The sequence below is a fragment of the Panthera leo genome, chromosome C1, assembly GCF_018350215.1.
Source record: "Panthera leo isolate Ple1 chromosome C1, P.leo_Ple1_pat1.1, whole genome shotgun sequence".
Classification (NCBI taxonomy): Eukaryota; Metazoa; Chordata; class Mammalia; order Carnivora; family Felidae; genus Panthera; species Panthera leo.
The window spans coordinates 26939789-26962141 of NC_056686.1; the positions used below are offsets into that span (position 1 = coordinate 26939789).

Genomic DNA, 22353 nt, shown 5'->3' on the forward strand with positions numbered 1-22353 from the left:
ACGCTCAACTCACTGAGCCACCCAGGCGCCCCTGCTGAATCCCTATTTTAGCGCAAACTTAAGATAATAGACTGTTCGATTGCTTATATTTGAAAATTTGTGATATCCAAGGTTTGCTCCCACTTTATTGCTTACTTGCTTTATTGCTTTGTGTGCTTTGTTGTTGTTAGTGATAGAATAGTTGGCAGTGACTTTCCTAATAAGTTTATTAATTTTATTGAATTCACATTTTATTGCCACATATAGCACCTTTTGTAGGGGGGTTCTTCTAATTTTTAGCATAGTGTAAGAGCATGAATTCCCTGTTTGTAATTTTCTAAAAATACTATTTTTAAAACTATAGTTACAATCAATTAGTAGATTCCCAAACTAATTGCTAGATTGCGTTCAGCATTATTTTTTAATGAGATAGAATATATGGAAAATATAAAAATGCATCACATGTTATCATGATTTATATTGTTTTATGAAACTTTTCAGTTTTATATACATGTATAATACACAAACACAAAAGTTCAGAAGTATGTACTGGGTCACTTTGTAAAATTTATTTCTTACTGAGGATTGTAATCATAAAAGTTTGAAAGCCACTAATTTAAAATATTTCAACAGTGTTAAGTATAAACATTTCAAAGAATTATGCTTTTACTTATCATTTGGTAAAAATGAATGTTATTTTATTCTCTTAATAGAAATCAGCCAAAATTACACCATGTGCGCTTTGCAAATCATTGAGATCCTCAGCAGAAATGATTGAAAATACCAATAGCTTGGGAAAGACAGAGCTTTTCTGTTCTGTTAATTGCTTATCTGCTTACAGAGTTAAAATGGTTACTTCTGCAGGTAATACTGGTTTCATAAACTATATAAATATAATAGTTGACAAAATTATGGTTATTGCTTTTTGTATAGTACAGATTTTTGTCCAGATTTAATTGATTTTTAAGGCAAGTTTAAAATATTTCAGATCTGTGTTGTAAAATATCACCTATTGCCTTGATTGCTTAACTTCTGTTTATTTATTTGCTTGCCTATTTGTGCATTCCCCATTACCAAAAGAATTTCATATGACTTCTTTAAGGTATTTTTTTTTATCCACACCTGATTTATTTCAGGGTTCATTTTGTAGTTTCAGGGTAGATCTACCATGCCAACTTTACATTAAAAGAAATATTTTTAATGTTAAGTTAGTTTTTGTCTGTATGTGACATGTTTCAGTTGCTGCAACTTGACCTGGCCCTTGAATTTCATATATTGGATAATATTTATTTTCTCATACATTTGTATACGTTTGTATATATTACTCACTAGTTTTTATTTTGATTTGCTAAGGTGTACAAGTTCAATGTAACAGTTGTAAAACCTCAGCAATCCCTCAGTATCACCTAGCCATGTCAGATGGAAGTATACGCAACTTCTGCAGCTACAGTTGTGTGGTAGCTTTCCAGGTACGGCTTCAGAAATCTTCCTCTCCAGTCAGTGAGTTGCCTACCATAACGTATATAAACTTGTTAGGTGTTTGCTAATGCCTGGATTGCCTGAATTTTTCTCTCAGTCCTATTACACTTGGATTCTTTGATTTTTGATGTGTTTGGAGGCATGTCATTTAACTGCCTCCTGTAAAATTAAATGGTACTGTTACTACCCAGATTATCTATTGGGAGGATGTTATTATTTTATTTTACTTTTATTTTTTGTTAACTTTTTAAAAGTGTATTTATTTATTTTGAGAGAGAGAGAGAGAGAGAGAGAGAGAGAGAGGACAAGCAGGGTAGGGGCAGAGAGAGCGGGAAGAGAGAAAATCCCAAGCAGGCTCTGTGCTGTCAGCACAGAACCCAACACGGGGCTCAGACTCACCACCATGAGGTCATGACCTGAGCCAAAATCAAGAATCGGATGCTTAACCAACTGAGCCATCCAGGTGCCCCGGGGGGATATTATTTTTATTTTATTTTATTTTATTTTATTTTATTTTATTTTATTTTATTTTATTTTATTTTATTTTATTTTATTTACCTTTTTTTTTTTTTAAATGTTTGTTTTGGGAGAGAGCAAGTGTGTGAGCAGGGGAGGGACTGAGAGAATCCCATGCAGACTCTGCACTGTTATTGCTGAGCCCAGTGCAGGGCTCTATCCCATGAACCATGAGGTCATGCCCTGAGCTGAAACCAAGAGTCAGACGCTTAACTAACTGAGCCCCCCAGGCCATCCCATGGGGATATTATTTTTAAAGGAGATTATTAGTTTGGGGCCTGTGGCTGGCTCAGTCAGTAGACATGCAACTCTTGATCTCAAGGTCCTGAGTTTGAGCTCCATGTTGCATGTAGAGATTACTTAAAAAAAAAAAAAGTTTAAAAAATTTAAAGAGATCATTAGTTATTTTAGTTTCTGCATATAAATGACACTCTATCCATTCACTTCTAAGCTGTTCAAGGGCAGGGAGTGTCGCCTGTTCACAGGTGTATCTTATGTACCTAGAATTGTGCTTGTCAGACTTAGGCACTCGGTGCTCATTTGACTGAACAAATGATTACATTGATTATCTTGTTTGTTTCATTTTTCAGAATTTGTTCAACAAACCAACAGGAATGAATTCTTCAGTAGTGCCCTTGTCTCAGGGCCAGGTAATTGTAAGCATTCCCACAGGTTCAACAGTGTCAGCAGGCGGGAGTAATACCTCTGCTGTCTCCCCCACCTCCATCAGTAGCTCTGCTGCAGCTGGCCTCCAGCGTCTTGCTGCCCAATCCCAGCACGTTGGGTTTGCACGAAGTGTTGTAAAACTCAAGTGTCAGCACTGTAACCGTCTTTTTGCCACAAAACCAGAACTTCTTGACTATAAGGTAAAGTATAGGATTCTGATAAAGGGTTTGAGTGTAAAATGGTCTATCTATAAAATCATTTCTAGCTTTTCATCTTTAAAAATTATACTACTTGTTTTAAAATAAGAGGGAATAAAGGATTTCCAAAAGGTAAACCAAATGTTTCATTAGTACTTAATGATTATTTCTTTACAGGGTAAAATGTTTCAGTTCTGTGGCAAGAATTGTTCTGATGAATATAAGAAAATAAATAATGTAATGGCAATGTGTGAATATTGTAAAATTGAGAAAATTGTAAAGGAGACTGTGCGATTCTCAGGTGCTGACAAGTCATTCTGTAGTGAAGGTAAAGACAAGATCATCTTACCTACTGATCATGTTGGTCCTCTTAAAAGTAACTGATAATTTAAGCTGTTACTTTGTAAGTTTATCTGTTTTATCCATTGTGTAACAAAGCTTTTTGTTTTGTTTACACTTGGTTTGATTTTTACTCAGCTAGTCCTTCATATCATATAGATGTTAAAATGAAGGAAAAGATTGTTGAAGTGTATTACAGAAGATGGTGGTGATGTGAAAAACATTTCATGTTTTTAGGTTGATAGGGATCCTTTTAGTTATTGGCGCTTATTTCTAAAGAGAAACTTCTTAGGGGCACCTGAGTGACTCAGTCGGTTAAGTGTCTGACTTTGACTCAGGTCATGATCTCACAGTTTGTGAGTTTGAGCCCCTGCATCAGCCTCTTGGCTGTCAGTGTGGAGCCCGGAGCCTGCTTCGGATTCTGTGTCTCCCTCTGTCTGCCTCTCCCCTTGCTTGTGGGCACCCTCTAAATAAATAAGTAAGTAAGTAAGTAAATAAATAAATAAATAAAAGCAAACATTTAAACATAAATAAATAAATAGAACTTCTTACATTTTAGTAGCATCCTAAATTATATTTTTATTGTTTTAAATAGTCATTATATTTCTGAGTATAATAGACAAATCAGTATGAGGTAGATTGTCTATTTCGATGACTTTTTTGTATGTTTAAAATGTTTTATTCTAAAACTGTACATGATTAACCTCCTAGACTATTGGCTTTCAAACCTTTTGACCACAACACAAAAGAAGAAATACATTTTACATTGTGACCCAGTATGTTATCACCTACCCAAGTAAAACAAAGTTTTAGGAAACAAAACTGACTTTTATTATATGTGATGCTCTGTAATATTTACTATCCTGTCCTATTTTGTTTGAAAAAGAAAATGATAGTATAGATTCTATAAATTGATCTCTTGGTCTACTAACTGGTAAGGATCCAAGTGTGAAAACATTGTCTTAGAGCATTTAAGTTTAAAGATGTAGGTACTTAATTAATTTTTTTCTAATGTTAATTTTATTTTTCCTGTTCTTAGGTTGCAAATTGCTTTATAAACATGACTTGGCGAAACGCTGGGGAAATCACTGTAAAATGTGCAGTTATTGTTTACAGACATCTCCCAAATTGGTACAGAATAATTTGGGGGGGAAAGTAGAAGAGTTCTGTTGTGAAGAATGCATGTCCAAATATACAGTTCTATTCTATCAGGTAATTAAAATTAATATCCTTGGGGTTTTTCAAATTAAGGCATACATTATTCCCTTCTTTTATTCTTTAAAGTAGCATGAAGGGCAATGTAATGATTTTAAAACTTTTAAGTATTAAATGTATTATGTTGTCCTTAATGTAAGATTTAAGATGACTTTAATGTCACTGAAGTTATGTTCTTTTTGTTTTTAATTTCCTTGTAGAAGACATATCAGTCTTAAGACATTAAACAGTTTAAAATTAGCATTTTATCTATTTATTATTTAACTAAAATGAATTTGTCTTCTGAAGTTTTTGAAGAAGATAGGTTTTATTTTCATTTCACTATGTTTTTTAATTACTCTTTATTGGCATCTTTATAATGTGACTTTTTTTTAATTTTTTTTTTTAATATTTATTTATTTTTGAGACAGAGAGAGACAGAGCATGAACGGGGGAGGGTCAGAGAGAGGGAGACACAGAATCTGAAACAGGCTCCAGGCTCTGAGCTGTCAGCACAGAGCCCGATGCGGGGCTCGAACTCACGGACCGCGAGATCATGACCTGAGCCGAAGTCGGACGCTTAACCGACTGAGCCACCCAGGAGCCCCTATAATGTGACTTTTAATATGTAGTGTAAATAATTTGAAAAATGATAAATGTTTACCATTTTAGGATGGTTTTCATTTTTATGTTCTAAATTCTAAGTTAATTTCCTCACTTGTTCTGTGTGAACTCCTTTTATTCTGTCAGACCAGAGATAGTTTGTATTTTACTCTTTTACTATCTTATTTCATTTTTAGATGGCCAAATGTGATGGTTGTAAGCGACAGGGTAAACTCAGTGAGTCCTTGAAATGGCGAGGAGAAATGAAACATTTCTGTAACCTGCTTTGTATCTTGATGTTCTGTAATCAGCAAAGTATGTGTGACCCACCTTCACAAAACAATGCAGGTAAAATTAAACTTTATAGTCTTTGATCAGTACCAGGGACCAACTACTGTTCTACAGATTGGGAACTTTAAACAGTTGTTAATAATTTCATGAAATGCAAATTTCACTCTGTTCAAATGACATTAACATTTGAATCCCTTTTTGTTTAACATCTTAGATTAAAGCTTTGTAGAAAGGAGTTCATTTAGTTTTCTCTGAACATTTTGAATTAAATAAACTCTGTAAGAACTATGGGACAGAATGGCAGTTAATATTTTGTAATGGGTATATACACCTTGACTTCCTTAAACAAGGATTTGAGAGAGTAACAAAGGACATAGAATATAAATCACATGGCCTTTTAAATACACCACATGTGTAGTTTTACAAGAGAAAATACATGGAATACTTCTTTCACTAATTAAAAAAGAGGAAAAAAAAACCCCCAGTTAATCCTAATGTGATTCTTTGCTCTGACAGAATTTAACTTTACTGAAAGCATTGCTTAACCTCCTTGAGATGTTGGTTTCTATGTATGTGCATATAAATTACATGAGGTCTTTTTATTTTTGTTTATTTAATCAGCAAGTATTTCCATGGTGCCAGCTGCTTCAGCAGGGCCCCCATCTCTAAGAAAAGATTCAACTCCAGTTATAGCCAATGTGGTATCATTAGCCAGTGCTCCTGCTGCTCAGCCCACAGTGAATTCTAACAGTGTCTTACAAGGTATGTCTGACTTGAAAGCATTTATCTAGCCTTTTGAGGTTGAGTACAGTGGTTCTGTCTTTTTTCCATCACTGGTCATTTTCAAATATTTGACACATTTATATTATGAGTGGTGGCTCACTGTGGGCTGTTGGGCACTAAACAATGTTTTCGTCCCTTTTTCTCACGTGATACTTTAGATGCTAGTCTTCCCATGAATTAAGATAATATCTGTTTTTATTTTGAGATTTTGTGTCTGTTATCCCACCATCAGCTTTATTTTTTTTATTTTTTAAAAAAATTTTTTTTTTCAACGTTTTTTATTTATTTTTGGGACAGAGAGAGACAGAGCATGAACGGGGGAGGGGCAGAGAGAGAGGGAGACACAGAATCGGAAACAGGCTCCAGGCTCCGAGCCATCGGCCCAGAGCCTGACGCGGGGCTCGAACTCACGGACCGCGAGATCGTGACCTGGCTGAAGTCGGAGGCTTAACCGACTGCGCCACCCAGGCGCCCCCCCACCATCAGCTTTAAATGCTACTGTTTATGTTTAAATAATTGTGTAAGATCCTAAATATTTATTTTAATTTATATCAGGTGCAGTTCCAACAGTAACAGCGAAAATCATTGGGGATGTAAGTTTTATTCTTTTAACTGGTATTGCTACTGTGTTTATTTTCCAGTTTTGTACAGTATGAATATGTCTATGCTAATTTTCCATGCTTTATTCTTTATTATGTAAAATAATTTTCATAAGCTCATAACCTTTGTTTAGGAATAAGATATTCTGGTTATTTATTGATTGATTCATATTGTGGTTATTTAATTAGGTCTTTAATGTACTTTGATTTCTTTGAATACTTGCTATCTCTGCATAGTTACTGAAGGCTATTTTTGTTGGTTTGTTTTTGTTGTTTTTAATAGTAGATAATAAAATTTTACAGAATTCAGGCATAAAGGTATTTGGGACATTTTGTAATGTAGTCAGATTGTAAATAAAGTATTTATAAAATACAGTTTGTTTCCACCCAGAGCAGATTATCCTTAAGTAAGCACTCTTTTTTTTTTCCTCAATAATTTTTGCTTTGTTTCTTAGAAGAAAATTAATAGGAGAAAAACTTACGACTAGAACAGTAGCAGTTCTGAAGTGTTTCCTGGTCTGTTAGATAACTTTCACATCATCTTTTTTTAGGTTACTTAAATGATCATAAGTGTTTAAGTTATTTCTAGTTATCTTGAACCTAAGTCTTTTAAGACTCAACTCAGTCAGGAAATAACAGTTCTCATTTTAAACATAGCCAGATTGACCAGCAATGTCTTATAATAGAAATAGCATTTTTCTTGGTAAATAGAATTGGTAATTAGATACATTCAGAGTCAGTATATAGTTATCAAAATATTCTTATATAGCTATTGGTATTTCAGGAATATTGTATTTCTTACATATTTAGTTGAATATTTATGTTCTTTGTCTTCCATGTAATTCCAATATAGTGTTTCTTTTGAAATTATAGTATTTCTTCTAATTAATGATAAGCTTTTGAAACCTCTTTGGTTTCTGATTTTTTTTCTAGGCAAGTACACAAACAGATGCTCTGAAACTGCCACCTTCCCAGCCCCCAAGACTTTTGAAGAATAAAGCTTTATTGTGTAAACCTATCACACAGACTAAAGCCACTTCTTGCAAACCACATACCCAAAACAAAGAATGCCAGACAGGTATGTTCCTTGCACTTCCTTCCTATATATATATATTTTTAGTGGGGAAGGAATGCGAGATTTGCTTACATTAATTGAGTGCCTATTCCCTGGGTGATGTGTTTGATTGCTTATGTACATCACCCAGTTGCATCCTCATGACTTTTCCTGTCAGTTAGGTATTTTCACCCTCTGAAAATTAAGTTATGCCAAAGAGAAGGTAGTTAATTGATAATACCATACTGTGAACACTTCATTTTCTTTTGTTAATGACAGTGTAATTTTATGGAATAAGGGTAGACTTTGGAATTATATAGACAGGCTCTTAATAGGAGTTGTAGTTTCATAGAGGATCCTTATGTTTGAACTTTTCTGCCCTCTATATCAAATAAAGGTTTTTGGTGTGGGGGGCTTTCTTTTCTTTTGAATTGCCATCCCTAAGCAAAATCCTCTAATCTACTTTTCTGGATGCTGGTGTGGTGCAGTCCTCTGATCTTCTCAGCTCACCTCTCCTGGCCTGGAATCTCTGCCCTGCAAATGATCTGGGCTGAGGATGATTGGGACCCCATATTCTTGGCCTACCAATCCTGCAGTAGGGCTACTGCACCCTATGGGTGGCAGCTGGGTGGACAAAGGGAGACTCCAGCCTGTCAGCTGTACTCACCAGGAAATTAAACTTTTCAATATGGAGTTGGAGGGAATGAGAAATGATGGTGGCCAGCCCCCTGGTGAGATATGGTAACCCTTGTTTGGGAACTGAAGAAATAGGATCCCATTCCTCCTGGCCACACCTACCCAGAGCAGAGCTTCTGTCAAGTTGAGCTGGCTGAGCTGGGGTATGGAGTAAGTAGTGGAGCACATGTCATAGATTCCCACTATTCTTACTGTATTTAGGTAGATTTTCTCAAATAAATGTCTCTCTATTTGCTGTATTCCCTTAGGACAATTTGTAAAGAATTTAAGTGGTTGGGTTTTTTTTTTTTTTGTTTTTTTAAATGTTTTTTGAGAGACAGAGCACAAGCAGGGGAGGGGCAGAGAGAGAGGGAGACACAGAATCTGAAGCAGGCTCCAGGCTCCACTCTGTCAGCACAGAGCCCACTGCAGGGCTCAAACTCAAGAACTGTGGGATCATGACCTGAGCTGAAGTCAAATGCTTAACTGATTGAGCCATCCAGGCGCCCCTGAGGTTTTGCATTTCTTAAAGCCCCCATGGACCACATTGAATAGTAATGTTATAGATGACTTCAGCCTATATTTGTGTTGTAGTTAATAGTGACTTACTTAGTATTATGTAGCTTGGTTATCAGACATCTCTGATCCGGTGATTTTATTTTTATTTTTATTTTTTGTGTATAGTTGAAACACACAGTTACATTAGTTTTGGTGTGTACAGCTTAGAGATTTGACAAGTTTATACATTATGCTGTGCTCTCTACAAGTATAGCTACCATCTGTCCCCATCATATCGCTATTACAGTATCATTGACTGTATTACTTATCCTCTGCTTTTTATTCCTGTGACTTACTCATTCCATAATTTGGAGACTTCTATCTCCCTCTCCCCCTCACCCATTTTGCCCAGACCCCTATCGACAGGTAATTAAAAAAAAAAATTTTTTTTTTTTAAATTTACATCCAAATTAGTTAGCATATAGTGCAATAATGATTTCAGGAGTAGAGTCCTTAGTGCTCCTTACCCATTTAGCCTGTCCCCCCTCCCACACCCCCTCCAGTAACCTTCTGTTTGTTCTCCATACTTATGAGTCTCTTATGTTTTGTCCCCCTCCCTGTTTTCATATTATTTTTGTTTCCCTTCCCTTATGTTCATTTGTTTTCGTCTCAAAGTTCTCATATGAGTGAAGTCATATGATATTTGTCTTTCTCTGACTAATTTCACTTAGCATAATACCCTCCAGTTCCATGCATGTAGTTGCAAATGGCAAGAATTCGTTCTTTTTGATTGCCAACTAATATTCCATCGTCTGTATATACCACATCTTCTTTATCCATTCATCCATCAATGGACATTTGGGCTCTTTCCATACTTTGGCTATTGTTGATAGTGCTGCTATAAACATGGGGGTGCATGTGCCCCTTCAAAACAGCACATCTGTATCCCTTGGATAAATACCTTAGTAGTGCAATTGCTGGGTCATAGGGTAGTTCTATTTTTAGTTTTTTGAGGAACCTCCATATTGTTTTCCAGAGTGGCTGTACCAGTTTGCATTCCCATTGACAGGTAATTTTTAATGTCCACTAGACCATGGTAAAACTGATCCGATATTATTTCCTACCTCTAACCCTACTCAACTTGTCAGCTTTTCACTTCTTCTCACTAGCATTACCTTTCTCTTACATTAATGGTTTTATAATCATCTAGGGTATTTTTCTGGCACATAGAAAGGACCCTGTAGGATACCTGTTAAACACTGGATGAATTCTCCATCCTTCTCACTTAGTTTCCCTATTCTCATTTAGGTTTCTAAGTTCTGTTTCATCTTTTTAATACCTTAGAATATGTGTATGTGGCTCACTTGCCTGGGAGGCTCAGTTAGTTAAGCATCCGACTTTGTCTCAGGTCATGATCTCACAGTTCAAGCCTTGCATCAGGCTCTCTGCTGATAGCTCAGAGCTTGGAGCCTGCTTCAGATTCTCTCTCCCTTCCTCTCTGCCCCTCCCGTGCTCGTGCTCTGTCTCTCTTTCTCTCAAAAATAAGTAAACATTAAAAAAAAAAAAAAAAGGTTTAAAAAAAAAAGAAAATCTGCTTGTATGTATTTATTCATTTTTGTAGGTATCATAACCACCCTAGTCCAGGTCCTCATCATCTTCATTGTATGTACATACTTCAATTGCCTGCTCCTTTTACACTTCATATACTTTTTATTCCATACTAAGATGGCCTCCAAATTAATCTTTTTTAGTGACCTTTTCATCATATTACTCTGTGCTAACAGATCTGCAGTAACTCCACACTATCTACTAGAAATGATTTTAAAAGTTCATTATAGGGGTGCCGGGGTGACTCAGTCGGTTAAGCATCCGACTTTGGCTCAGGTCCTGGTCTCGCAGTTCATGAGTTTGAGCCTCACATCAAGCTCTCTGCTATCAGCGTGGAACCCACTTTAGATCCTCTGTCTGCCTCTTTCTCTGCCCCCTCCCCCCAGAATACATAAACATTTATTTTCAAGTTCATCATAGCTTCACAAAAATGGCCCTATTTAATCTCATCTTTAACATACCTTTCTTATTCATGTTAGCAGTTTTCTGTAACCCTCTTCTAAGATAATTGTTCCAGTTCTTTACATGCATTAATCCACATTATATCCTTCATTCATTGTGTCCTCATATCATTGCTCATTGTTTTGTTGCCTGCTTTTTATCTTTGCTATACTCAAACCTTTCTTTGCTAGTTTAGTTATTTCTTCTTTGGACTGCCAGTGTCATAGATTACACTTTTGAACTATAGGTCTGTGTGCTTTAAAAAGTTTTTTTTAATTATAATTCTTTGGAACTGTAAATCCCCATTGCTTTTTAAAAAATTTATATTCAGATGTTTCTAACCCTCTTTGTTTTGTTTTTTTTAATTTATTTATTTTTCATTAGAAGACACTCCAAGTCAGCCCCAGATCATTGTGGTGCCAGTTCCCGTACCAGTGTTTGTGCCCATACCTCTTCATCTTTATACTCAGTATGCACCAGTCCCATTTGGAATTCCAGTTCCCGTGAGTAATCATGTAGAGATGAAGGCTGATTTAGTGCACATTTTCCTCAATTAAAATGTTACAGCTCAATTTAAAAACTCTTCACTTTGTGGTAAAAAAGTGTTTGGCTCTTATCATATTACTGTATTACTTAATATGGAGTATATTAAGGGCTGTTTGTATTTATACCCTGCCTTCTCAGAGAATGCTATGATACAGCCTTTTTATAATGTTCCATACACAATAAGACCACTTAAATAGAAAAAGCTCAGACATGTGTATGTGTGTTAAAATTCTAGAGTCTAACAAGGGTGAAAAAATAAATACTGTGATTTATATTATTCTCATTATTTTAAAAAATGTGTTCATTTTGTATTGGAAATATATTTTTCCTTGGTGAATTCTTTTTAATGTTTATTTATTTTTGAGGCAGAGAGAGAGACAGAGCATGAACGGGGGAGGGTCAGAGAGAGAGAGGGAGACACAGAATCCGAAGCAGGCTCCAGACTCTGAGCTGTTAGCACAGAGCCCGACGCGGGGCTCGAACTCACGGACCATGAGATCATGACCTGAGCCGAAGTCGGACGCTTAACTGACTGAGCCACCCAGGCGCCCCTTTCCTTGGTGAATTCTTAAGGAAAATAGTTGTGTGAAACTGAAAATGTTAAGCAAGAAATATATTCAGAAACTAGTGTGTATTAGATAACTTATTTTAGATGAGTTAGAAACACATTTTGTTGACTATCCAGAAAAGCACTTAATTGAATTTTGATTTAAATGGCTGTTGTCTTATAAAAACAAACTAGCAAGACTATTTTAATCATTAGCAATAGAAATATCTGAATTTGTTCATTATTTTAGTGCTTAAATCATGTGACAAATAATAGTTTTGATGACAAACCTGTTCCCAAGAAACTGTCCTCGGTCTTTTAGATGCCTGTCCCTATGCTTATTCCATCCTCGATGGATAATGAAGATAAAGTCACCGAAAGTATTGAAGACATTAAGGAGAAGCTTCCTTCACATCCATTTGAAGCTGATCTCCTTGAGATGGCAGAAATGATTGCAGAAGATGAAGAGAAGGAGAAGACTCTATCCCAGGGAGGTTGGTATAATTGTAAAGTAAAGAAAGAAAGAAAACACACAAATTTTCAGGTAGCTCAAGTAATTTTAAGTATTGGGTAGTCAAGATATTTCTAAAAGCTTTATTTGTGTTTAAATACCGAATTTGTTAAACTTGTTGATACCTCTGAAACTTCTTTCCTTTTTATGAAATTATATATCTATAGTCAATACAGTTTTTAGTTCTTAATGATTCCAGAAAAATTGCCTGTAAATCCATTTTCATGATTATTTTCTAACTTCATTCCTGTATTCAAAGCCATGATCCCCATGTAAGAATTCTTAGTATATAATAATCAGCATGTTCATAGAAGGTAAATAGAATATTATGATGGAAAACCATTTGGCTCAAAATAACCTGTAGATAAATCCCCCTCTGTGGGGTGGAATAACAATAAGAACAGTAGTTATGTGCTTACATACTGTAGGCATGTCCTAAATGCACTGTGTGCATTGCCTCATTTAACCTTTACAACAGCCCTATGAGGAAGGTACTGTTTACTTTAGATTCCTCATTTGGAAAAATAGGATATCCTACTTGCCCTGGTTGTGCAATCAGGAAGTGACGGAACTAGAGGTTGAATTCAGGTCTGTCTTCCTCCAAAGTTGATGATAGTAACCAATAACTAGCAGGACATATCCAGAAAGGTTTCTGGCCTTAGCACTTTCTTGATTTTGGGATATAAGAAGACATAGAGAAAATTGTGTTTGGATAGTCAAAATATACCAAGGCCTTTTCCTGTATCACTGATGAGTCAAGAAATTATTTTTTCTTGACAATTTTTTTCTTTTTTTATTGATGGTTTTTACAAAGCTAAGGTTTAGATTTTTGCATAATAAATGCTGGGTGATTTTCTGAGTACTGTAACTTTTTTTTTTAACATTTATTTTTGAGAGAGAGAGAGAGAGAGAGAGGGAGAGAGAGAGAGAGATAGTGCACAAGTGGGGGAGGGGCAGAGAGACAAGGAGACATAGAATCCGAAGCAGGCTCCAGGCTGTGAGCTGTTAGCATAGAGCCCAATATGGGGGCTCGAGCCCAAGAACTGTGAGATCATGACCTGAGCCAAAGTCAAATGCTTAGCAAACTGAGCCACCCAGGCAGCCCAAACACTGTAGCACTTTTGTAAAAAAAGTATCAACATTCCTCTAGTGATGCCATTAAGTTTTAAAATCATAATATTGTCAGAGTTGCATAAAAAGGTTATTTGTTACTATTCTACTGTTTCTGGTCTCATTTTGGTCTCTAGTGTATAATCTCATAATTCTGACCCATTTATATGTAGATTTTAATGTCTTAGAATGTTGCCCCTTATGCTTGATCTTATAATTTCTGATATTTAGTTTGGAAGTTTAGCAATTCATGAAAACCTCATTTTAAGTTGGCTTTCCACTCACATTAACAGTTTACATTTTGGGGTGCCTGGGTGGCTCAGTTGGTTGAGCATCCGACTTTGGCTCAGGTCATGATCTCATAATCATGAAGGAGATTCTGTGTCTCCCTCTCTCTGGGCCCCTCCATTGCTTGCTCTCTGTCTCTCTCAAAAATAATAAACATTAAAAAAAAATAGTTAACATTTTTTAGGTGCTTCCTCTGAACAAATATTGTGACTTTCTCTTAACCTAAAAATTGAGTCAGACTGAAAAAATTTTTTAAAACTAAGCTTTAAGAAAGATAGTTGTAATCACTAGAGGGTAAGTAAAATCTAATGGTTTAGAAACATAAAGGAGGGAGAAATTTATTCCTCCTGAAGAGAACTGGCTAATTTATGTTTGATTTCAGAGAAAAGAAGCTGTAGTCCTGGGTTTTAAAAAGCGTTTTGTTTTGTTTTTTACTTTGAATCCTTAAGCTCTTTACTTTTATTTTTTAAAATTAAACAAAAACTTAATGTTTATTTACATTTGAGAGAGAGAGCGAGAGCGAGAGAGAGAGCGCGCGTGCATGGGAGAATGGTAGTGGGAGAGGGAGATAGAATCTGAAGCAGGCTCCAGACTGAGCTGACAGCACAGAGCCTAATGCAGGGCTCAAGCCCATGGGCCGCGAGACCATGACCTGAGCCAAAGTCAGATGCTTAATCTACTGAGCCACCTAGGCGCCCTTAAAACCTTAAGCACTTTAGTTTTAAAATAGTTAATTGATAGAACTGTGTTTGGTTTCATTCATGTGCTGATTGTTCATGTAACTTGTATTTATATTCTAAGTCTAGTGACTTCTCAGTGTAGTGTTAAGATATATTCTGGGAGGAAAAAGCAATTCAAAGCATATTTGTCAGTTTGTAAATAAATTACGTATGTGTGTGCGTTTCATGGTAAAAAATAAATTCAGAAAGCACAGGAGTGTATGGGGTGCCTGGGTGGCTCAGTTGGTTGAGCGATTGACTTCGGCTCAGGTCATGATCCCACGGTTTGTGAGTTTAACCCTGCGTTGGGCTCTGTGCTGACAGCTCAGAGCCTGGAGCCTGCTTCAGATTCTGTGTCTCCCTCTCTCTCTGCCCCTCCCCCACTCATGCTCTGTCTCTGTCTCAGAAATAAATAAACATTAAAAAAAAAAGAAAGCACAGGAATGTAAATCTAAAATAAAGGTCCCTCTTGACATGACTTCTCTTGTACTGCTACCTTAGAAATATAAACACTGTTAGGGGTTATAATTTAATTGCATTTATCACTAATGCCTATTTTTATTAATGAATTATTCTTTCTGCATATGAAGTCTATTTTTATTTAAGTTTATTTATTTTCAGAGAGGGAGAGAATGAGTGGGGGAGGGGCAGAGAGAGAGGGGAACAGAGGATTCTAAGTGGGCTCTGTGAGCTCAATGTGGGGCTTGAACTCATGAACCATGAAATCATGACCTGAGCCAAAGTTGGATGCTTAACCGATTGAGCCACGCAGGTGCCCCTGCATATGAAGGCTATTTTTTTAGCATTCCCTAGTATGATTCATTTATATAATGTAGTCATTTCATTTGAGATGCAGTTTGCTTTGTGAATACATGTAAGTTCTTTAATTATGTGCTTTTTTTCCCTTAGGATCCCAAACTTCTGAACAGGAGCTCTTTTTAGATACCAAGATTTTTGAAAAAGGTTTGTAATTCTACATATATTTTAGATCTTAGAAATATTATTCTCAGTCATAGAAACCATAAAGTATTAGTATTCTTGGATTTAATATTTGTATTTTTAGCTATCCGTAAGGGGCATCAGATGTCTATGATTGTATGCTAATGTGTAGTGAGAATAATTAAAGGTAACTCAGATACTGGTTTTAAGGATTAATTAAAATAATGCTTTAAAGTGTTTACCAAGAATATGAAGCCAGTTTTGTGAGGCTGGTGAAGAAATTACTTCATCTTTTGAGTGTACCTACTTAAATCAGCAGGTATATCTTGGTTTTGTTATTCAGGGGTTCGGGAGGGCTTCTGAGCATGTATAGGGTCCATCTCATTTTGAGCATTTGTTTGTTTTCTGTATATTTCAGACCAAGGAAGTACATACAGTGGTGATCTTGAATCAGAGGCAGTATCTACGCCACATAGCTGGGAGGAAGAGTTGAATCATTATGCCTTAAAGTCAAATGCTGTGCAAGAGGCTGATTCAGAATTGAAGCAGTTCTCAAAAGGGGAAACTGAGCAGGATCTGGAAGCAGATTTTCCATCAGGTTTGTGCAATAAAATACTCTTGGTTTTAGAAGATTGGTAGAACTCTGAATTGACATCATGAAGCAGTTATACTGTCTGATAACCTAAGGCACAAATGGTCTCTACCTTTGAAGGTTAAATAATAAAGTGGTTAATTTTTTTTAACCTTTCACACTGTAATCTTGCAGGAGGTTTCCTTCATCATTAGTGAAGTTTTTATTTAAATGCTATATCCACCTTTTTTGATCATAAAAAAATAATATAGTGATGATTACCTGATATTTTCTCCCCCAAAGTCTCTATATAATTCTGTGAGTTATTTATATCATAATATGCTTTCTGCTTATTATTAATAGAATCCTTTGACCCACTGAATAAAGGACAGGGAATCCAGGCACGTTCCCGAACAAGACGACGGCACAGAGATGGCTTCCCTCAGCCCAGACGAAGAGTAAGCAGTAGCTTAATATTTCTAGCGTTTTCTTTGGCGTTTATTAATTCTTGCTGTTTACAAAGCTCTGTAACAGCCATCGTCCCAGTATTCCGTATGTTGTTTTACACAACCTTGTATTTTTATGCCTTTATTTTGTTTCTTATAATCAAGAACGATATCTTTTGGATATTTTAAAGGGATGTGTAAACCTCATGTTATGGTAGTAGAGGTACTGAGACAAGTCTCCCAGCACAGCACTGGGCAAATGCTTAGTATGTGGTTGTTATTATGTAGCTGCTCAGATGTTTCTTGTGAGTGTCATGGTCTGTATCACCATTATACCTTTTCCAGCTGGTAGAAGGGTAACCAGGCAAGTTTACAGTTTCCTGGTGGATTGTTTGTTACTCTGTTTTGTTACTCACTTGTGTTACAGAAAATCATTCAGGATTCAGTAGGAATTGATGAGCTCCTGAGCATATATTTTGAGTCACGGCCCAGGCTTCAACCATATAGACCCAAGAAAAGACAGCATTCCTGCCTCTCTAAATAGCATATGATACCACACCTGTGTATGTGCCACATAATCACGAAATTTTTATAGATTTATAAAACTTTATAAATGTATTTGTGTTGCACTTGATTAACTTAAATTAAATAAACAATATTTGGCAGACTACTGCTGTTACAAAAAAAAAAAAATTATCTTTTACTTTATATTTCTTCTACCAGGCTCTCTTTGTTTTTAAAATTAAGGATGTTTTTGTTCTGTTTTACTTTAAAAAACTTTTTAAAATCCTCATTGTACACTTTTTTTTTTAAACCTCTAAATTTAGCCTTTTTTACATATAATAATGAAGTTTATTATTTTATATAATATAGTATAATAGTGAAATTCACTTGGACATTTTCTCATATTGACAGGGCTTTCCCACACTAAAATTAAAAGAATAATGGCCTTATATTTTTTTTAATTAGCTCTGTTGAGTTATAATTGCATCTAAAAGCGCATAAATTAAAAAAAAATTTTTTTTAATGTTTAGTTTTGAGAGAGAGACAGAGACAGTGAGCAGGGGAGGGGCAGACAGAGAGAGCTAGAGACACAGATCTGAAGCAGGCTCCAGGCTCTTAGCTGTCAGCAGAGCCTGTTGCTGGGCTCGAACTCACAAATCATGAGATCATGTCCTGAGCAGAAGTCAGATGATTAACCAACTGAGCCACCCACGCACCCCTAAAAGTTCATAAATTTTAAGTGTAATATTTGAGGGGCTCTGTCAGATATATTAAGTATGTAACTACCATCACAACCATAACTCTTCCACTGTACTGAACGCTCCCTGAGACCTTTTGTAGTCTGTCCTTTCCAGTTCCACCGATCCGCTCTGCAGATTGATGTAAAATGGTACCTCTTTGCTTTTTCTGTAATTTCATATAAATGGAGTTTTGTGATTTGTCGTCTTCCCTGTCTGGCTTCTTTCACTTAGCATAATGGTTTTGAGATTCATCTGTGTTGTTCCATGTATCAGTAAGGCCATTCATTCCTTTTTATTTCTGAGTAGCATTTCATCGAATGGACAAACCATAGTTTGTTTAACAGTTGATGGTAATTTGAGTTATTTCCAGTTTGGTGCTATTTCAGATATACTACTGTGAACATTTTAATATAAATCTCTGTGTGAACATATAGTTTCATTTGAGGAAAAATACCCAGGAGTGGGATTGCTGGGTCTTACTGTATGTGTATTTTTAACTTTGTAGGAAAGCTATCAAACTGTTTTCCAGGGTAGTAAATGTATTGGTTTGAATTCCCACCAGCAGTGTATGAGTTCCAATGTGCTCCATGACTTTGCTAATACTTGGTATTTTTAATTTTAACCATTCTAGTGAATGTGTAGTGGTATCTCACTGTGGCTTTAGTTTATACTTACCTAATGACTGATGATGTTGGATATCTTTCCATGTGTATATTTGTTATTCTTGTATTTTCTTTGGTATGGTGTCTATTCAAAACTTTTGTAAATGTTTTTTAAAAAACTACCTTATTATTATTTTTTAAGTATTTACTTTGAAAGAGAGAGAACGAGAGCCAGTGTATGTCAAGCAGGGGTAGGGGTGCAGAGAGAGAGGGAGAGACAATCCCAAACAGGCTACTCACTGTCAGTGCAAAGCCCAATGCAGGGCTTGATCTCATGACCTGTGAGATCATAATCAAAATCAGGAGTCAGGATGCTCAACCAACTGAGCCACCCAGGTGCCCCTCTTGCACATTTCTTTTATTGGGTTGTTTGCCTTCTTACTGAGTTGTAAGTGTTCTTTATCATGGATGTAATTATTTTCTCAAACTGACTTTTGCTTCTATGCTGTTTTTTCTTTATTTTCTTAATGGTGAAGAACAGAACTTTCTGAATTTGTGAAAGTCCACTTTCATCAATTTTTAATTTTTTTATTATTCATGCTTTTTAGAATTCCATGTAAAAGTCTTTGCTTAACCTGTGGCAACTAAGATATTATCTTATGTTTTCTTCTGGTTTTATATTTTAGATTTTATGTGTCTCTGATTCATTTTAAGATGATTTTTATATATGAGTTCAGGCAAGCGTCAAGGTTATTTTTTGTATGTGGTGTCCCACTGTTTTAGTACCATCTGGGAAAATGCTGTCCTTTTCCTTATTGAATTATACTTCTATTAACATCAGCCAACTGTATATATGTCCGTCTGTTTCTGAAACTGTATTCTGCATTGATTTATATGTGTATTTTAATACAGTACCAACTGTTTTGATTATTGTAGCTTTACAGTGAGTGTTGAAATCAGGAGTATAAGTCCTCCAACATTGTTGTTCATTTTCAAAATTGTCATTCGTATATCCATATAAATTTTAGAATCACTTGCCAATTTTTATAAAAAAGACTGCTGGAAATTTGGGGCTGTTCTGAATCCAAAGATCAATTTGCATAAAATTGCAATTTCGAGCTGTTCAATCTATGAAGATTATGTTTTTCTCCTTTATTTAGGTCATCTTTAATTTTTCTTAGCAATGTTTTATATGTTTTATTGTTCAAGTCTCATACTTTTTATCTAATAAGTGTTTAAAATTTATTTTGACCCTGTGTTAAGTATTATTTTTATTTAAAAATTTTCTAATGTTTATTTTTGAGAGAGAGAGAGAGAGAGAGAGAGAGAGCTTGCACATGAGCAGGGGAGGGGCAGAGAGAGAGGGGTCAGAGTATCCGAAACAGGCTCTGTGCAGACAGCAGTGACCCCGATTCAGGGCTCATACTCATGAACTGTGAGATCATGACCGGAGCCAAAGTTGGACACTTAACCAGCTGAGCCACCAGGTGCCCCAAGCAGTATTATTATTATTATTTTTTTTTATTTTTTTTTTTAACGTTTATTTATTTTTGAGACAGAGAGAGACAGAGCATGAACGGGGGAGGGTCAGAGAGAGAGGGAGACACAGAATCTGAAACAGGTTCCAGGCTCTGAGTTGTCAGCACAGAGCCCGACACGGGGCTCGAACTCACGGACTGCGAGATCATGACCTGAGCCGAAGTCGGACGCTTAACCGACTGAGCCACCCAGGCGCCCCAGCAGTATTATTTTTAATTTCATTTTCTAATATTCCTCATTGTCATATAAAGATAGAGATTACTTTTTCTGTATAGAGTTTATGTATTGTGATTTTGCTCAATCAAAATCTTTAGACTTTTCTACGTGGACAATCATATTATTTGCGAATAAAAATTGTTTTACTCTTGGGGTGCCTGGGTGGCTCAGTTGGCTAAGCGTTCGACTTTGGCTCAGGTAATGATCTAAATCATGAGTTCGAGCCCTGCATTGGGCTCTGTGGTGACAACTCAGAGCCTGGAGCCAGCTTCAGATTCTGTGTCTCCCTCTCTCTCTCTGCCTATCCCCACTCATGCTCTATCTCTCTCTCAAAAATGAATATATGTTAAAAAAAAAAAAAAAGATTGTTTTACTCTTTCCTTTCTAATCTTAATGCCTCTATTATTTTACTTACTTATTTATTTTTAATTTAATTTAATTAATTTATTTATTTTTGGATATATTGCACTAGATAGGCTCTTTAGTACAATGTTGAATATTAGTGGTGAAAGCAGGTCTTCATGTCTATTCTTAATCTTAGGACAAGTGTTCAATCTTGCAGTGTTGTTTTTTAAAGATTTTATTTTTACGTAATGTCTACACTGAACATGAGGCTCGAACTCATGATCCCAAGATCGAGAGTGACACGCTCTACCCAATGAGCCAGCCAGGTGCCCCTCAGTCTTACAGTATTAAGTATGATATTACTTGTGGGTTTCTCCTAGTTGTCCTCTGTCAGGTCCAGGAAGTTCTCTTCTGTTTTTAATTTGCTGAGAATTTTTATCATGATTGTGTTGTTGAATTTTGTCAGGTGGTTCTCTTGTATTTATTGCAATGATCATCTGGTTTTTCTTTTTGAGTCTATTAAAATGATGACATACAGGGGCACCTGGGTGGCTCTGTGTGTTAAGCATCTGACTCTTGATTTCGGCTCATGTCATGATCTCATTTTTTGAGTTTGAGTTGTGAGTTCAAGCCCCATGCTGGGCTCCACACTGACAGTGGAGAACCTGCTTGGGATTCTCTCTCATGCTTCCTCTGCCCCTCCCCTTGCTTGTGCATGTGTTCTCTCTCAAAATAAACTTAAGAAGAAATTTAAAAATGATGATACATATTAATTTTTTGAATGATAAGCTAAGTTTGCATTTGTGGGATGTACCTTACTTTCTTCTGACATATTTATTCATATATATATATATATATATATATATATGTGTATATATATATATATATATATATATATACACATATATATATGTGTATATATATATATATATATTTTAATTTTATTTTTTTTTAATCTACATCCAAATCAGTTAGCATATAATACAACAGTGATTTCAGGAGTAGATTCCTTAGTGCCCCTTACCCATTTAGCCCATCCCCTCTCCCACAACCCCTCGAGTAACCCTCAGTTTGTTCTCCATATTTATGAGTCTCTTGTCTGCCTCCCTGTTTTTATATTATTTTTGTTTCCCTTCCCTTATGTTTATCTGTTTTGTCTCTTAAAGTCCTCATATGAGTGAAGTCATATGATTTTTGTCTTTCTCTGACTAATTTCACTTAGCATAATACCCTCCAGTTCCTTGCATGCAGTTGCAAATGGCAAGATTTCATTCTTTTTGATTGCCAAGTAATACTCCATTGTATATATATACCACATCTTCTTTATCCATTCATCCATTGATGGACATTTGGGCTCTTTCCATACTTTGGCTATTGTTGATAGTGCTGCTATAAACATGGGGGTGCATGTGCCCCTTCAAAACAGCACACCTGTATCCCTTGGATAAATACCTAATAGTGTAATTCCTTGGTTGTAAGGTAGTTCTATTTTTAGTTTTTTAAGGAACCTCCATCCTGTTTTCCAGAGTGGCTGCACCAGCTTGCATTCCCACTGACCACGCAAAAGAGATCCTCTTTCTCTTCATCCTCGCCAACATCTGTTGTTGCCTGAGTTGTTAATGTTAGCCATTTTGACAGGTGTAAGGTGGCATCTCATTGTGGTTTTGATTTGTATTTCCCTATGAGTGTGCCCTTTTATTATTTCTTTTATTTTTCTTACTTTGGGTTTTAATGTGGTCTACTTTTTCTAGTTTCTTTTTTTTTTTTAACGTTTATTTATTTTTGAGACAGAGAGAGACAGAGCATGA

The 22353-nt window shown here is 35.9% G+C and overlaps 1 protein-coding gene across 11 annotated transcripts in view; it reads left to right on the forward strand.

Moving 5' to 3' along the window:
* ZMYM4 (zinc finger MYM-type containing 4) overlaps positions 1-22353 on the forward strand; it is a 165523-nt gene that overhangs the window by 102652 nt on the left and 40518 nt on the right. For all 11 annotated transcript variants that reach the window (XR_006205885.1, XR_006205883.1, XR_006205886.1 and 8 more), the window contains 14 exons: positions 693-843; positions 1333-1448; positions 2565-2840; positions 3015-3165; positions 4216-4388; positions 5171-5321; positions 5886-6026; positions 6603-6640; positions 7580-7724; positions 11307-11425; positions 12338-12509; positions 15553-15606; positions 16001-16180; positions 16517-16611. Coding sequence is in view for 6 of the 11 variants with exons in the window: in XM_042951233.1 (XP_042807167.1) it covers positions 693-843; positions 1333-1448; positions 2565-2840; positions 3015-3165; positions 4216-4388; positions 5171-5321; positions 5886-6026; positions 6603-6640; positions 7580-7724; positions 11307-11425; positions 12338-12509; positions 15553-15606; positions 16001-16180; positions 16517-16611 (1962 nt within the window). In the remaining 5 variants the exon portion in view is untranslated. The remainder of the gene's footprint in view (positions 1-692; positions 844-1332; positions 1449-2564; positions 2841-3014; positions 3166-4215; positions 4389-5170; positions 5322-5885; positions 6027-6602; positions 6641-7579; positions 7725-11306; positions 11426-12337; positions 12510-15552; positions 15607-16000; positions 16181-16516; positions 16612-22353) is intronic.